The sequence below is a fragment of the Marmota flaviventris genome, chromosome 14 (genome assembly GCF_047511675.1).
Source record: "Marmota flaviventris isolate mMarFla1 chromosome 14, mMarFla1.hap1, whole genome shotgun sequence".
Lineage (NCBI taxonomy): Eukaryota > Metazoa > Chordata > Mammalia > Rodentia > Sciuridae > Marmota > Marmota flaviventris.
In genome coordinates, this window is record NC_092511.1 from 57,721,120 (window position 1) to 57,739,246 (window position 18,127).

An 18,127-nucleotide genomic window follows, 5' to 3' on the forward strand; every position below is an offset into this window, starting at 1 on the left:
CAGCAGGGGTGTTAAGGATGCTCATCTGTGCCCTGTGCCTTGACCCCCACCCCATTCTTCATCTCAGGTGAGCAGCCAGGCCTTTTGGGACCAAAGCCAGTGTTGCCCAAAACACACAAGATGCGTCTCTTCCACATCTTTCCTACCTGCCTAAACCCACAGATGCATATAGAGCCCATGCCCCCCCATAGGCCCCCCAACACATTTTACTGCTTCTTAGATCAGGATAGACTGCTGGCATGCCTATTTGTGTGGCTGGGTTCATTTTTGTTTCATCCAAATATTGTGACGTACTTTTTAATGGAGTGCATCTTAGAGGGAAGAAACATGACATCTGCTTCCTTGGCCTCCGGGAGTTTCCTCAAAAGTCATCTGGGTCCCTCTATGCCAGGCTTCATCACCCAATTAGCGGGCACCAACTGGCTGGCCCTTGCCCCTTGCACCACTCCCTTTTTCCCTTTTCTCCTGCCCCAAGTCTTCCTGGAAACACCCACTTAATCATCTTTCAAGACTCAGCTTAGAGATCTCCTCTAGGTAGCCTTTCCCAGCCCCTCCAGCTAGATGAATAACCAGGTTCCCTGTCCCAGCTTGGATGCCAGTCGGGGTAACTCCCCAGAAGGCAGAACTGCTGTGCACTCTCCCCAGTGCCGGGAGAGGCTGTGACAGGAACTCAAAGAGATGGAGATGAGTCCTACAGGAAATAACACACTCAGAGACTTACAGCATCACCAGGCTTGGGGGATGCCAGCCCAAGACATCTGAGCAGTCAAAACCTGAGAACCAAGGTATTACCCTTCAATGAGAATGGAACAGCCAAGTGGAGCCAGTCTGTAACAATGGCCTGACCAGAGAATCTGCCCTCCCTGTAGCCTGGCCAGGAAGCTCCATTATCTGAGGTTGCTTGGCAACCCTGGGCTTGGGACAGAGGAACAGTGACTGATGTGATTGGAACGTGGGGTGGTGTCAGCTTGGACAGTGGCCTCCATGTCTCCTCAGTGGCTGAGGACCCAGGCAGACTGACCAGGTCTCCTCTCTGGGCATGGCAGCTAGCCCCTCCCTGAGCATGCCACAGCAGAAGCACGTGTGGCTATTGCCCTCTGCTTCCAGACAGCCTCCATGTCCTGAGATCATGTGATTCCTTCCGATGGGTCCTCAAGGCACACCCTGCACACCTGGGAGAACTAAGCCCGCCTTCTGATAACTACATTCTGATTTCTGATTTCATCATGTGTCTTTCTCATTTGCTGCCAAGGACCACCCACATCTGCCACTGAGTAGGTGACCGTAATAACCGGTTGCTTCTAGGTTTGTTTTTCATAGACATGTGGGTTAGCAATTCTGAAACTACTTGAGCAAATAAGTAACCTGGAGCCAAGTTTCTCATTGCTGGCGAAAGAAGCCTCAAATATGGAAAGGCAGGAGGTCAGCATAATTTGTGGTGTTCCACGGTTGAGAGGGGAGGGATCAGTATAAACGCATACTCTTTTTTGTTTTGCATTGTTGTGGGATTTCACAACTCCCATTTTACTTGGTAACCATTATTTTGTTAGGAATACAAAAGAGAAAAAGAGAATTACTATTATTGACAAAGTCATTAGTTGCTTAGTACTTAGGAAAGAGACACTTTGAACTCGATTCTGTGAATTCATGTCACTTCAATGGTCAAGATGTCCATTACTCATTTTTTGTTACAGATTACTTTTTTCATATATTTTTATTTGCTCTTATTAGTTATACATGATAGTAGAATGTATATTGACGTATTATACATATATGGAGTATAACTTCTCACTCTTCTGGGTACACAGGATGTAGAATTACATTTGAACTCATATTCTTTTTTTTAATTTTACATTTACTTATTTATTCTAATTTGTTCTGCATGACAACAGAATTCATTTCAATTCATAGTGCACATATAGAGCACAATTTTTCATTTCTCTGGTTATATACAAAGTAGAGTCACACCATTCATGTCTTCATACGTGTACTTAGGGTAATGATGACCACTTCATTCCACCATCTTTCCTACCTCCCTCCCCTTTGCCCTATCTAAAGTTCCTCTATTCCTCCCATGCTCCCCCCCCCCACCCCCATTTTGGATCTGCATTCACTTATCAGAGAAAACATTTGGTCTTTGTTTTATTTGGAATTCGCTTACTTAGCATGATATTCTCCAACTCCATCCATTTACCTGCAAATGCCCTGATTTTATTTTCCTTTAATGCTCTGTAACATTCCGTTGTGTATATATACCACAGTTTCTTAATGATCAGGGAAAGGTATTGAGATATACTATATGTTTTCCTCTTAGCTCTGGACGCTCAGATGATCCAGGAGTAATGACATCCCAGTAGCAATGAGCACGCTTGATAGCCAGACCCTGGTTTCTGAATACCAGGCCCCACTGACAGGAATCAGGTTTTCTTGGAGAAATGGCTACTTCCGGGGCTGGTACAAGGAAGGGACAAGATGGACATGAAACATCAGAAGATGAAGAAGGACTCCAATTAGCGGGGAAACATGTCCCAAGAAGACAGGAGCCATTTTGGAGAAACTCTCATTGCCAAATCTGAAATGATTTAAGCATCAAAATAAATAATGGGGGCTGGGGCTGTAGCTCAGAGGTAGAGCACTTGCGTAGCACATGTGAGGCACTGGGTTCCATCGATCCTCAGCACCACAAATAAAGGTATTGTGTCCATCTACAACTAAGAAAAAAGGTTTTAAAATAAATAAATAATGGTAATAGCTGAGTGTAACTTATTGAATAAAAGCAGCAATTGTGAGTCCACAAGGATGTGTGGGTTTTGGTTATCAATCAATTAATAGGGATCAATAAGTAGGGAAAGCTCTTCCTTAAAGTTGAGAGCCAGTTAAAGAATGTAGTATAGAATTTCAAAATCACCAGGTGATAACCATCACAATAATATGGGTTCAGACAAGAATCATCAGAGGGTGCTAAACCTAGTAGGTGACAGCCTGGTGACAAATGGAACATTTATATAGGCCCTGATTGCCTCCCCACCAGACACTCATTTACCCAGAAACCTGGCAGAAAGCACTCAGACCAAGTGATTAACGTGAACATCACGAGTCATGGAACAGCCAACCTCCTCTGCCTAGGGACACTTGCTGAGGACACTGTCTCTTCTGGATGTTCTTGCTTAAAACGCAAAACCCAAATTTAATCTAGAGAAAACATCAAATTCACCCAAATTCAGGGACATTTTACAAAATAACCAGCCAAGTCTCCTACAAAATTATCAAAGTCATGAAAAACAAAGACAGACTGAGAAATTGTTCAAAGGAACCCAGAGATACGACAATGTAATGTGATGTATAGGAGAAGTGGATCCTGGACTGTAAAATCTTTCTCTCTCTCATATCAGGGATTGAACCCAGAGGTTCTTAACCACTGAGCCACATACCCAGCCCTTTTTTGTACTCTATTTAGAGACAGAGTCTCACTGAGTTGCTCAGGGCCTCACTAAGTTGCTGAGGCTGGCTTTGAACTCATGGACCTTCTGCCTCAGCCTCCAGAGCTGCTGGGATTACAGGCATGAGCCCATCAAAAATAATTTTTTCTTTGACTACAAAAAGTATTGGAATGATTGGAAAATTTTAAGCAGGTGTGCAGATTAAATTATATCAATGTTGATTTCCTGACTTTGATAACTGTATTATGGTAATAGAATGTGGGGGTTTGGGAAATACACATTGAAGTAGAGGTAAATATGCATCATATTGGGCTGAGGCTGTAACTCAGTGGTAGAGCACTTGGTTACCATGCATTGAGGCCTTGGGTTTGATCCTCAGTTAAAAAAAAAAAAGTGCATCTTATTTACAATTTTCAAATAGTTCATCTACATGTAGATACCAAGAAAGAATGGGAGTGAATAAAGTTAATTGGTAAGACTTAATATTTGGGAAAACTAGGTTAAGCATATGGAAATTCTTTGATCTACTCTTGCGACTTTTCTGTAAGTCTCAAATTATTTCAAAACAAAAGTTTTAAAATAAAATAAGTAGTTGTTGGATAAAAACGGAGGAATTATCTAGCCTACTCGAGGATTGGTAGGCATTCACTGTGTGATGGTCATTCTTAGAGAAGGGGCTGTCCTGTAGGGGCCAGGACTTGGACAATAGGACGTTCCTGGCCAGGGCTTTTCAAATTTTTCCATGATGAGGATCCTTTGGGATACTCAGTGCAGATTCTGGCAAGTCTGGGTGGACCCTGAAATTCTGCATTCCAAACAAGGTCCCGGGGAGCACTGATTCTGCTGGTCCTTGGGTCAGCCTATAGGTAGCCAAAGGGGTACACCACTGGAACTTCAAACAAGGGTCCCCGAGCCCGCCTGCACATTGGGGCCAATGGAGAAGATGGCTGTAACTGGTCTTCCCAGGTGATTTTTTTTTTTAACATTTTTTTTTAATTGTAGATGGGCACATCTTTATCTTATTTATTTATTTTTATGTGGTTCTGAGGATCAAACTCTGCTTCATACGTGCTAGGCAAGCACTCTCCCACTGAGCCATAGCCCCAGCCCCTTCCCAGGTGATTCTAATGTGCTGCCAAGATTAACCCTTCACCTTGACCCCTGCCACCGCTCCCCATCTACTCAAATTCAGACCTTACATCAAAACACCACCATAGCTCCCAGGCTCAGTTCTTTGCCACTGCTTGACTTCATCCTTTATCCAGGAGCCAGATGAGTCTTCTGCCCTTCCACAAACCTGTAAGTCAAGTATGAGCTCCCCACCTGGACAACAGGCCCTCTGTGATGTGGCCGGAACCCATTTTTTTCTGGCTTCTTTCCCAGGTTCCTTTGACACTCAGCTCCCAGGGAAGCAGCACTCACAATCACACACACATTTGTAATCGCTCTCACAGCCACACGGCACCTGCCTTGGTCTTCCTCAGGTATCCAGGTAAAAAGCACTTCCCGGTGCCTTCCTTCATGGGGCCTTTCTATAGGCATTGGAGATCCTTCCTCTGCCTGGCCTCACTCAGGGTTCCCTGTTCTTCTAGGAGAGGTAGCTGGGCTGATAGTCTGGTGGCTCAGATGGGCCCTCCTCACCCAGAATCAGGAAAAAGCAGTATCCACTGCAGGGATACCCATTTGAGTTTACACAGGACAGTGCTCGGCCTCACTGCTGTGTGGGGTGGAGGGTAGGGGTGGCTTGCGTGTTGCCCTGGAATTCTGGCCTGGATGCCCAATTTCCTGACCCCTCCCCACCTCCCAACCCACCCACTCTTCACCCGCCCTCCTTCAGCCCAGCATGTGGCTAGGATCTGAAAGATGAAGAGGAAAATAGGTCACAGGGAGGTGCCAGCTGGGTTGTTCCCTCAGGAGACGGGTTGGCCCAGGAGAGCAGCAGTATTGGAGAGGCCAGCAGAGAGAGAGAGAGGTAGAAAAACAAGCTTGAGATGAGAACCCAGGACCTGGGAGGCAGGAGGAGATCACCTTGTTCTTCTCCAGCCTCACCTTGCTGGGGAAAGACACCCTCCTGGTCCCACACCTTGACCTCTGTCCCACGTGCTCCTGCTCCGTGCTCCCAGGGTGATGGAGCTAATTCCACTTGAGATGCTTGGCTGCCCAGGGACAGAGCTTCTGTAAACACTGGGGATTAGGGGCTGAGTCATACCCCAGGTCCCAGAAGAACCACAGCTGGAATCTGAGGGAGGGAGGGCAGCGTTCCTGGCTCAGGTTAGCTTCAGATGTCCAGAAGCTTCTAAGTAAGAAGGCTTAGCCCCACAGCCTCCGGCCTCTGCTCAGGCTCTCTGTCTCTCCCAAGAGTTGTCCAGCTGGAATCTTCCAGAAGAGGCTGATTCTGCCATGGAGAAGGGAAAATGGCCCTGCCTGCCTCCCATCAAGAGGCTGCCAAAGCTCTGTGCCCCAATGTCCCTGCAAGCCCAAGTCTCTGTCCTTGTGCCAATCTTTCTGGGCCTGAGTTCAGCCTAGAGGGTGTGGGCCATCATCCCTAAGGACCTGCTTCCCTGATGTAAGGAGTGAGGAGCCCTGAGGTTTGCAACAAATCTGCTCCTCTGTGCAGATTTCCATCCACTCAGCTTCTCCCTTTGATTTGAGGGGTTTTCAGATTCTCAGGCCTGTTGAGTTCCAGAGGAAGAGGCAGGAAATTGGAAGCAAATGTGAGGTGAACCCCTAAAAGAGCTGGACATCCCATTCCTGAATGTTCTTCCCCTCTATCTGGCATCTCTAGTGTCAGGCTCCTTTCCAAGTCCCCCCAGGAAGAAGCTGTCCTCCAAGGGTCAGAGCTTCCCCCAACTGCCTGAGTCCCCCCTGCTGCCTCCCCTCTGCCCTGCAGAATCCCTTGGGCTGCTCCCTACAAGTCAACACTTGTCTCCTAGCTTTACTTTTTGCCTCCAAATTCTGGCTCCCAGGGCATCCGTAAGAACCCATTTGTTTCCAATACTCATTATTTCCCAATTCCCATCAAGACATCTCACAAATAGCCTTAGGGTCACCTTAGGACAATTTGGATGCTAAAATATTATAGATTAAAATATTTAGATGAATTATGACTTGATTAGAAATGATGAGAGGAATTATAGAGGGAATAAATAAAAATATTTTAAGTTGAGAGTGCCTTAGAAAAATCCAAGACATGTAGGGTCTCCATATGTATACATTATATACTTATTATTATTATTATTATTACTACATATATAGTAATAATAATCACACACACACACACACACACACACACACACACAGGCCAAGCACAAGCATTCAGGACACACTGGAGTGTTCCTGGTCTTTGTCCCTGTTTTCCCTTTACTCCCCGTTCTCCCGGCTCTCTCACATCCGTTTCATTCATCCCCAATCAGCACATTACAGGTTCTTCCATCAACTGGTCTTTATTGGTTTTGAAGTAATTGAATTATTGGCGCAAGGATCAGGGGTTTCAAAGCAAATGACAGAAGGAAACATACCGTTGAGCATGTGGGAAGGCTCCCCAGGGAGGCTCTCAGGGCAACTGTCAACCCCAGCCTGAGAGCTGGACCTGGCTCCTAAGGGTCCTGCAGACAAGGACCCAGCCCCAGCTGAGCAGGCTTCAAGAACTCGGAGGTGACAGAACCACCTCTTAGGGATGTGAAGGGGTTCCCCCAGTCCTCTCTCCAAGACAGATATTTCCACCTCCTGGGAAGCTGCTTCTAGCCTTCCAGTCTTTGCCACCAACAATAGCTTGAGGACCGTGGGGACCCTCTCTCTGAGCATGCCGCCCTGCTCTCCTTCCCCCTGCTGTTTCCATGAAGCCTCCCCCACCAGGGGCAGAGACAGGCCCCTGCAGAGGGAGGGGAGTGGAGAGCCAGCGTTAGATTTCCCCAGAGGACATGTGCCCCCCGCACAATGGTGGGTCTCCCTACCTATCTTGGGGGGGCAAGGAAAAGGGGGCTTCTTAATGGGAGTGCTGCTGCCGCCTCCCCTCCACGGAGGGCTCCTCCTCCTCCTCGATGAGCTCCAGGTCGAACTCATCCTCCAGGTTCCCGCCGACCGGCAGGAGGCGGAACTTCTTTCCCTTGAGCGTGCAGGTGCGGTGCTCGAAGTCCAGCACGGCGTTGTGGTCCTGCAGCACGTCGGTGCCGATGATGGCTTCCTCGGCGCTCGCGTTGGCCACCAGGAACTGAGCCTTCAGCTTCAGCTTGCCCAGGCGAATCACTGTGTCCCACACACCCAGGATCTTCATTTCGGCCCCGTTGGCCACTTTTACCACGTTCTCGAAGGGCCGCAGGGTATCCAGATCGCCGTCGGTGACCTCCTCCCACAACTTCGGGTGGACCACAGAGACCTGGGCCCCCGAGTCCACCAGGAACCTCACCGACACTGGGCCAATCATCCCCTTGAGGTAGTAGCCCTTGCCCATGCTGTAGGCAAAGAGGATCTCTTTGGGCTGGTGGCTGAGAGTGGCACCGGGGCCCCCGAAGGCCTTCAGAAGGGTCTCCCTCACCATCCCGTAGTCTCCCTGGTCCTGGAGACTGAGTCCGTTGTAGACCTCCAGGGCGTCTCCCCTGAGCGACTCTTTCAGGAACCTGAGCTTCGTGGTGTGGTCCCAATGGTTGAGGTCGTTGATGACCTCGAAGCGGTTCAGCCAGAGGCTGGGGGCTACACTGGCCCCATCAAAAGGCTCTGGGATGAAGGCATGCTCCCGGGGGCCTTCCCGTCTCCTGGCTCCGCTGGCAGCCATCCCTCTGCTGGCCTTTGGAACTTCAGCAGCAACCCACACCAAGTAGAGAAAGCCACAGAGCAGTGTGGGCGCAATCACGCTGGAGAGCTGGGCTTCTCTAAGCAGAGTGTTGTTTACTTGCCCAGCCTGGGCAAGAGAAGGGAGCAGGTAAGGGTTGTCGGCTGGCTGCTGGATGCAGAGGCAAGCACTATGTGGCCTGCTCACTCTGCAGAGCCTTTTTGATGCCTATCCTGGGCCCCCAGGGCTCCCCATTCTCCTTTGTTCTGGAAGCTCCACCCCCTTTGGCCGGCTGCCCTCTTGCCAGCATCCTGCCTGACTAGCAGGATGGGTGCCTCACCCTTCTGCATCCATCCACCGGGCTGACACAGGCCAGCCCACATTACAAGAAACTTCAGTCTCAGTGGGGGGAGGGGGCTACCCAGGTACCCTTCCCAGCCTGTGTCCCAGAATAACACAGATGAGGACACAGAGGATGTTATGACATTCCGGTGTTTGTCCTTACTCAGAGAAGGAAGGAGAAGACAGGGACCAGATTCTTAGCAGTTTTTAGTTTGGGAAAGCCCCATTTGGGCCAAGTGACCACTTTGAGTGGCCAAAGAGAAGGAGCTTATGTTTATTGAGCTCCCACTATGTACAGGAACTGAATAGGTGTTTCACACACATTCTAAACCAAGTATGGGATTCCAGAAGTTTCCCTGGAGAGGAAGACAGAGGAGGGTCCCAGAATCAAGAATCCACAGAAATCACCAGGTGCAATGGCTCATGCTATTTATCCCAGTGGCTTCGGAGGCTAAGGCAGTAGGATTACAAATTCAAAGCCAGCCTCAGCAACTTACTGAGATCCTGTCTCTAAATAAAAATATAAAAAGGGCTGGGGATGTGGCCCAGTGGTTAAGTGCCCCTGGGTTCAATTCCCAGTACCAAAAGAAAAAAAATGCACAGAAATAATTTTTTAATTGAATTTTCACACATATATGTGCATGTACTACACACATTCACCGTCATTTTATATGAACTCAATTGCTGTGGTGATTTTCCTTCATTGGTCATCCCTAATTCAGAGTCAGACCATCTGAGGACAAGGCCTCAGGCCAGGGGCTCTCATTAAGGTCCAGAAGTGGGCTGCTTCAGATCTTGAACTTCTGGGGATCGGCCCATGAATCCGGGATCTGGCTTCAACCCTGGAAGGGCCCCATGTTCCACTTCTCATGTGTTAAATCCTCCCTTCCTATCCTCTCTGCTTTCCAGGAACCCTCCCAAGAGCCCCTTCCCCAGATATGGCAGCCCTGCCTCTCACTCCCTCAGCCTAGTCATTTACAGAAAGAGCAACAGGGGAATCTCACTCCCTTTTTGTTCTGAGTCGAGGAAACGTCAATGTTGACAATGCCAGTGGTGAGGACCTCAAAGGCTTTAGCTAGAGGAGGCCCTGTTGACCCTCCACTGCTGAGGGTGGGAGGCAGCCCTGGATATGCCACAGATACCCACAGAGCAGATCTGTGAGCTGGAGATCTGACTTGGGCCTGTGTGGGGTGGTTGAGGCTATTAAAGGGACTCACTTTTATAATCCTGTTCAAATGTCATCTCCTTGACAGATCTTTCTATCCTGTCCCTAATGTGTGTACATACTTCTGGCTGCATGTGCATTACAGTGTGCTCTGATGGTTTATTCACAAGTCTGTCTTCTGCAATGAACCAGCCTGGAGCTCACAAATGTGATGATTCATGATTGTCTCTGTCCCCATAGAAACTTAATCTGGGACCCAGGGAATGCTTTCTGCTGGGTCTCAGGCCTGGATGTGTGCTGTCACCAAACAGGAGAGATTATGGTTGCAAGAGGAGAAGTCTCAATGTCACACCTGTGGCTCTGGGACTGTTTTTCCTGGCCAAGAGCCCGTCCCCCTCTGGTTGCTTTTCCCATTCATCACTCAGTGTCTATCTGAATCCCAGAGGTATCTGGATCCAATCCTGCCTCTGCATGGCCCCAGGGCCCCCAACTGCACCACAAGACTCTAAGTCTCTGTTGCTGTCTCCGGCCTCTTCCACCTGATGCAGTGAGCCAGTGGAGAAGCAGTTGGGTCAACACCTCTCATCACAGCTGCCTGGCTAAGGTGGGGCCATGGTAGTATTCCAGGAGCCCAGAGGAGGGGAAATGGAGACACTGGGAAGACATCAAAAGCAGATGGGTCTCAGAGAAAGACCTGCATCCAGAGAAAGGGTCCCTCCACTCTCAAGACCAGAAAGCCCCTTCTGCGAGTGCACTTTGGTGGATACACTTGGAGCTCTTGGGATGGGTGTGGTTCTGTGGACCAGGGAACCGACCCTGTCTGTGGCTTCCTGCCACCCTGATATTCGTCACCTTGCACATCTGGTCCCCTGGAAGTGGGGATGAGTGAGGAGGCTAGCATGTGACTGAGGGAAGGGAGAGAGTGGGTGGCTTGTCAGCTTCTGGCTGCATGTGCATTACAGTGTGCTCTGATGGTTTATTCACACCCAACTGCTTCTCCACTGGCTCACTTGCAAGTGAGGACAGGAGTGGATTGCTGGGCTCAGGCAGGCAGGCAGGCCCTAGGTCCCTGGGGACTTGTGCTATTAATGGCCTCTGAGGAGGGCCGTGACCTTAATGGACAGTGAAGCAAGAGCTGATTTAAGTATTCAAGAATTTTCAGAGCCAGTTGCTAAGCCAATTGGTAGCTTGAAATTGGACTTGGTGGGAGTATTCATGCAACAGAAACTGGCAAATGCTGAATCGGGACTTTTTTCCTGGAAAGCCAGTTTATCCCTTGCATGAGGTTGGGGCACGAATATCTTTGGATCTCTCTCCCTCTCTCTCGGGCAGGCAAAGCCTCATGGCCAGTGAGTGACGAGTTTGTAGCAGTCTTTTATCCCTGCTCCATTGTTTGGTCCCAAATCCCATGTCTAATGGAGGAGCCCGATCCCATCTGGCTGCTGCCCTCCCCAGTGATCTTTATACTTTGGGTCACTGTGGCACCAAGCAGGTTATCTTTTTCAAGGAGGCCCTCCAAGCTGGGTTCACACAGTTCCATTGTACAGGGTCTCAGAGTTACCAGGACAGGGGAAGGGGTCAGGGTCAGACTTTGGCTGAGCTTAGGGGCCATCTCTAGCTAGGATCAGGAACGGTGAAGGAGAGTTCTCTAGTTCCATTAGCCCTTGGAGAATGCCCATACCTGGAACACCCCAGAAACACTCAAGGACCTTGGAATGGCTATGCTCATGGTGCATTGATGAGCTAAACCAGCTGGGATAGGCCAGAGCCACTGCCTCCTCCCAGAACCTAGGACATGCAGCTAATTATTGACAAGTAAGGTATTGGGGTGGACCGACCTCATTATTCCCCATTAACATCTCCTGAGTGTGCTGGGAAGCAGGCATGCCAAACTTGACCTGAGAGGAGGTAAGTGAGGACAATAAACAGGAAGGACTTAAGGAATCCCCACCCTCCACACCCCCTCACAGAGATTTCTGGCCCGGGAGCTCCATGAGCCCAATTCTGCTCCAGCTTCCCGATTCCTGTTTGCCATCCCTCCTCCCCCAGGAGAGCACAACAAATCGGCAAAAGCCCAGGGCAGGGCTTATCAGGTCCCCAAGTACTGTAGCTCTTGGTGGGCCATGGAGACACCTGATATGCTTTAGATGGTTCCTTCTGCCTGGCAATTTCTGGGGATCATCGTGCGGACTTGTAGAGGAAGACTTTGACTTTTAGAAGGGATAGAGGACAGGGCCCTGTGATGCAGGATGGGGAGTAACTGGCTGAGAGGACATTGTTTTCTGAGCAAGGAGCCAAGGTCCAGAGATGCCTTGTGGATTGTGATGCCCCTAGCAGAGACAGCCTGGACCAGGAGGAGGCTCAGGAAAGGCCAAGACCAGCCTTGGCAATGCACAGGCGCTCTCGGTGGCTCCCTGCACTGCTGAGGCCAGGTCACCACAGAGAGCTGGCTGGGAGGGTGAAGGGGGAATTCAGACTTCCAAGACATCAGTAAGGGTTGGAAGGAGACGAGGAGGTGCACCTTCTCCACCGAGGGTCAGCTGCCCGGCCTGCAACTTGCCCTAGCACCCAGGACAGGCCTGAGCTTGGCTTGATGCCTTTGGGTTGCTGTCCTGAGATTTGGGCCCATACTTTTTTTTTGTTGGGCAAATTATCCAGCTGCTCTTTTCTCCACTAGACTGGGACCCTCTCTTCACACACACGCACAGATGCACACACAGACATATTCCTTGCCACAAACCACACGCACTACCCACACACACTCTGCATACTGTACACACAACCCATGCATATCAAACATACACCATGGATCCGGTCACTCCACAGTTCCCAGATCAAAACAGCTAAGAAATTGGGCAATGTGCATGTAAAATTCAGCTCCACCTTTCGTTTCGCATATTTATTTGCACTCACATTTACACTGAGTATTAAAATCCTATTTATTGGAGGCACCTGCTGTTTATTAGCCTCTAGGCACACTTGCTGCTTCAGAAAACTAGGCAGATCCCCATCCCCACGGCTTACAAGCTAATGAAAACAGGATACAGATGTTTAACAGCCAGGTTTTGAAGAGTTGAAGACCAGCGTGTACATGCAGGCTGACCCACTTCAAGCAGCCCCCAGTTACAAGCTCGCTGCTTTGAAAAGAGCTGGTTTTTAAGTGGGTCATCCTCTCTTTTGCTCCTTTCCACCCAAGAATGTGAGACCCTCCACCTCTGGGCATTTGCCACGCAGAGCAAGCAAGCCCCGCTCCTGGTTGGCCTGGCCCACCCCTGCACGGCTCGCCCCAGAGCTTGTCCCCTGGCCCCTGTGCCAGAGTCAGTGTGAGTACACACACACACACACACGCACGCACGCGTTTGGAGACTGCTGGACCAGAGAGTGGCCGAAGGAGTCTTGGGCAATTCCTTCCCCAAACACCTAGGAGCACTGCATTGGTTTCCAGAGTTTGCTTCAGGAGATTCTTGGCACCAGGGCTTCAAGATGAAAGGAAAAATGAAAAGGTGAATTTGGCACCAAATTCTGGTTAGAGATTCATATTGGAGTCCAAGGGGGTCCAGTAGGCTCCGACCAAAGCAAGGTGTGTTGGGAATCTAAGACACCAGCAGGTTCCTGTTCCCAAAGCAAAAACCCTCAGGCACCACTACCACATGGGCACTGCCCAGCGCTCACCATCAGTTGTGCCAAAGGCATTTGGGCAGGGTAGCTCTTCCTTGACAGTCCCCCTTCTTGGGCCCTGCCAGACATCCTCCAAATGAGGGTCCCTACCCCAACCCTCACCGATCGAGCCAATGTTGCTGCTGAGCACTCCTCCCTGCAGGCCCTTCCCCAGTTCTCCACTGTTCCAGAATCTCTTTCCCCCTCTGGGTCTTCTCTCCTCCTTTACCACCCAACTTAGGAGCCCTTCCACCTAGAAATGAGCAGTGCGGCCCACCAGGGAATCTCACACAGCAGCAGCAACGTGCTCAGTGCCAGTCAGGACCCTGGAGGGTCCCGAAATGTGTGGGGATGGGTGATCTGAGTCCCAGTGTCATCGTGAGCCCTCAGGTCCAGGGTCAGGACCACAGCCAACCAAGAGCTGGTCAGAGCAAGGTGCTGACTAACTCCTAGAAGTCCAATGTTCCAAAACTGGTTCTCTCCTGTTTTATCTTTCAATCAAGTGTGAAGCTTACTAATGTGTCCTGAAGGCCTTCCCAGTCCCTCCTCATGGCTCAGCCTCCGACTGGGTTTCCACCTTTTTCTCCATTCCTAGTGCCCCTAGACCAAGCCCTCATCCCTTCCTGCTCTGATTACTCCCACCCTTTGGGGGCACAGAGGCTCAGGGGCTCTGCTTGGTAAGACAGGCTGGCTCCAAGGAAAGACCCTATGCAGATCCCCTCCTTCTTCCATACCTTCAGTGTCCCTCCATTCAACTGAGGTTGAGGGAGGGACTTGTAAGACAGGTCCAGACAGTTTTAAGGGCATTAAACCACTTTTCACAAACGCCCCTGCAACTTATGAAATATTTAGGCAACCAAAATATACAGGTTGAGTAACCTCCTCGTCCAAGTGGGCTTTTAATGACACTAGACAACTAGGCTTAGAGCTAGGCACATGGGGACTTTTGTCCAACCTAAAATACCTCAAAGGCAGCTTTGAACTGATCCTGAAATAGTTTTAATTGCTGCTAATGATAACTAGTATTGTGAGCAATGAAAACTCATAAAATAGTCTCAGCAGAGGAAAATGCTACTTCTGAATGCACTGCCAACTTAGCCTTGCCCCGAGCTTACACAAATGGGGGGCAGTGAAGAGCAGGGATCTTCCTTCCAGCCTGTCAAGGATTCTCTCCTATTTACCATCGAGAAGAAGTGGGAGAGATAGGAAATCCAAGAAACGTAAAGCCAGCAGAGCCCCTAATGTATTAAAAAGTCCAGGGTATTGGTAGCAGCATTATCAAATGTGTATTAAGCACCTACTTTGTTCCGGATGCCATGCTGGAGACATGAATTAGAGGAAAGCAATCAGAAAGTCTGTGGTATAGAAAGGGCTGGACAATACCAAATAAGTAGGTTGATGAATTCCATGCATATTTACTGAGGCCAAGCCTGCCTCCCTTTGAGAGATGAATCAGACACAAGGCCTGCCCTCACAGAGCTCACAGGTGAGGAGGGACACAGACCCCAACCTGGATATTCAGGATCCAGAGAGAGAGAGAGAGAGAAGACACATACACACACACACACACACACACACACACACACACACACGCATGCACGCACGCATTTGGAGACTGCTGGACAGAGTGGCAGAAGGAGTCTTGGGCAATTCCTTTCCCAAGAAATCAACCAATATCATCAAAAAATGACAAAAATAAAAGGAATGTTGAAGGCGAAAAAATACATGAGCATTGAAACTAGGTAACAGGCATCCACAAAACAAATACTTAGATTCCTTTTGTTGCTTCCAAAAGACCCCCTGAGGAAGGAATATGGAATTGAGGCCCTGGGACCCTGGTCCGTGTGGACACACCACCCAGGCAGGCTTTGGGGACTGGGTCAGTCTCTAGGCAACCGTCCAACAGAAAGGATGTGTGTAAACAGAGAAAAAAGACTGGAAATAAATACACCAAACAATGACAGCAATTTTTGGTGGCAGCAGAATCATTAATGACCTTAATTTTCTTCTATGTTCATTCTATGAATATTCCTCTCTCCCTCTTTTTTTGTCCCCCAGTACTGGGGATTGAACCCAAGGATGCTTATCACTGAGTTACAACCCCAGCCCTTTTTATTTTTCATTTTAAAACAGGGTCTCACTAAGCTGCTGAGGCTGTCCTCAAACTTGCAATTCTCCTGCCTCACCCTCCCAAATTGCTTGGATTACAGGCAAGTGCCATCTCGCCCGACTGAATAAGAAAATGTTCTTTAAGAACAGAAATGACGTGCTTGTATGCTCAGTGCCTTGGGAGGCCAAAGCAGGAGGATCTCAAATTTGAGGCCAGGCTCAGCAATTTAGTGAGATCCTATCTCAAAAAAAAATTAATAATAATAATAAAGACTGGGGATGTGACTCAGTAGTAAAGCACCTCCAACTTCAATCCAAAAATAAAAGTAAAAACCCCATTCTTGCCATTTTCTGTAAGCTTAAAATTATTTCCAAATAAAAAAGTTTTAATCAGGGAATATACAGGAAATCTCTGAACCTTCTGCTCAATTTTATTGTAAATATATAACTGCTGTAAAAAAAAATGAAGTCTATTAAAAAGTGTAAGTTCTTTAAAAGGCATGCAAGGGGGACTGGGCTTGTGGCTCAGCGGTAGAGTGCTCACCTAGCACATGGAGGCCCTGGGTTCGATCCTCAGCACCACATAAAAATAAAGGTATCGTGTCAACTACAACTAAAAAATATTTTTTAAAAAAGGCATACAAGGGGATGGGCATACAAAGTAAGATTGGCAACATTCATAATTGCTAAAACTAAACGATAGACGTAGAGGATTCATTGAGTTTCCCACTACCTTTGAGTGTGTTTGGAAATTTTCCATGGTAAAAAGTAAATAATAAGTAAACAAAGTCTCTTTGCCAGGACCCTCCCCAGCCTGGCCTGCCTAGTTCTTGGCCCAGTCCCCAAGCAGTCTGCATGCCACCTAATCTTGGGTCACTTGGGACAGACCATCTCTGCTGGTCTCAGTGTCCCTGCTCCACGTGCAGATTCTGAACTAACTCTGCAGTTAGATTCATCTAGTAGCCTCTCTTCCTGAACCTCCAAATTCTTCATGGGTTCCCCTCCCTCATCCAAATAGGTGTGACCTAAGAAAGAAAACCCTTGCATGATCCTGCATCCCCGTGGTCAATGATGGCCTCTCTCCTTCCTTCCTGGGAAGTTTCTAGAAGGGTCGATCCACATTCTCAGGGCTCCGTGGGGCCCACGGGGGTTGAAGTCCAGCCTGCATCCCTGTTGCCAAGCCAGTATGCAGGATGAGGGGCTGAATCTGCCTGGAGGAAGGGCACCTTCCTAATTCGCACAAAGGTGGCCCGGTGGCCTGGGTGCCGCCTGCTTGCTGTGCCTCACTGTGCCACCTCCTCTTACCCACAAAGCCTCTGGTGAGTGGCTTGCATCTGCCCTTCCCCTTGCCAAGGGCATCCTCAGCACCTTCCGCCTCCAGGGAAGTGGGTCTCCGAGAGCTTCTGTGTGTCTTTTCCCCCACCAGGTCTCCTGTGCCTAGTGCCCAGTTCCCTTCTTTCTTGGATGGGCTCCTCTCTCAGGCCCTTTGGATCAGTACTAAGGCCCACTGCCCTCTGTGTTCAGGCTGCCCTGGTCCCTGTCTCCCAGCTAACCCAATGCCAATCTGCTGGGTTTTCTTTTCTTTTCTCCCTGCCCCACCTCCAGTACTGGAGATGGAATTAAAGGGCACTCTACCACTGAGCTACATACCCAGCCTTTTGTATTTTCTACTTTTTTTGGGGGGGGGGGGCTGGTCACTTAGCCACTGAGCCACATCCCCAGCCTGTTTTATTTTTTATTTTGAGACAAGGTCTCACCAAGTTGCTTAGGGCCTCACTAAGTTGCTAAGGCTGCCCTCCAACTTGCAATCTTCCTGCCTCAGCCTCCTGAGTCATTGCGATTACAGGCAGGTACCACGGAGCATGATTCATGCTGTTCTGCTCAACATTCCTCCATGACTCATCCCTAAATAAAATCTTGACTCTCAATATCAACTGTGAAGGCCTCTCCCTAGTTCATGCTCCACCTACACCAAATAGCCTATAGTGCTCCAAACAAAACTGGCTTTCTTGGGCCTTGTAGCAAGCCACTCACCTGGCCAGGAGAGCCCCTTCTCAGCTGCTTTCCTGGCACACCCCAGTGCTTGCTTCAGAAGTCAGCAAAAGCACTGCCATCTCCAAGAAGTCTCCCTTGATTTCCCCCAGAGAACTTAGCTGCCTCTTCTATACTCCCAGCACAGGGACTGTGGCCCTCAGGTCACCTGCAAGCTCCCAGAGGCCAGGTCCAGACCCTCTCCAAATTGGAGCACCAGGACAAAGATGCAGGGAAGTGGTGGTGTCCCTGGGCCTTTTCTGGTCCCTAAGTGGACATCCTCCTACCCCAGCTCCTCCCTCTTTCCCCATGCAGTGTCACCTGGCCCTCCTCCTCAGGCACTCCTGCTACAAGGGCTCTGAGAGCCAGGCCTGGCGGTACCATGGTACCATCGTTATCTGTAGATAAAGTTCCACAGAATAAAAGTCTTTGTGGGGACCAGTGGCTCACACCTATAAATTCAGTGACTCAGAGATGGAGTCAGGAGAATTGAAAGTTCAATGCCAACCTGGGCAACACCGGGAGACCCTGTCTCAAAATAAAAAATAAGGGCTGGGGATGAGGTTCAGAGCACCCTGGGTTCAATCTCCAGTACTGCAAAAAAATAATAATAAT

The 18,127-nt window shown here is 49.2% G+C and overlaps 1 protein-coding gene across 2 annotated transcripts; it reads right to left on the minus strand.

Annotated features, from left to right (window-relative positions):
- Window positions 1-6,882: 6,882 nt before the first annotated feature.
- Window positions 6,883-17,703, minus strand: Asprv1 (aspartic peptidase retroviral like 1). 2 transcript variants are annotated; one of them, XM_027934618.2, is made up of 2 exons: window positions 17,516-17,703; window positions 6,883-8,337 (listed from the first exon to the last, which is right to left on the minus strand). In XM_027934618.2, the coding sequence occupies exon 2, from the start codon at window positions 8,209-8,211 to the stop codon at window positions 7,426-7,428; it is 786 nt and encodes a 261-aa protein (XP_027790419.2). In that variant the 5' UTR covers window positions 8,212-8,337; window positions 17,516-17,703; the 3' UTR covers window positions 6,883-7,425. The 2 variants fall into 2 exon arrangements, 1 of the variants encoding a protein (XP_027790419.2); XR_011704360.1 differs by lacking the exon at window positions 6,883-8,337 and adding an exon at window positions 12,619-13,191.
- Between the last annotated feature and the right edge of the window lie 424 nt (window positions 17,704-18,127).

Excerpts from the sequence above, each read along its gene's own strand:
- Asprv1 (XM_027934618.2), bottom strand. The coding sequence starts at position 8,211 with ATGGCTGCCAGCGGAGCCAGGAGACGGGAAGGCCCCCGGGAGCATGCC.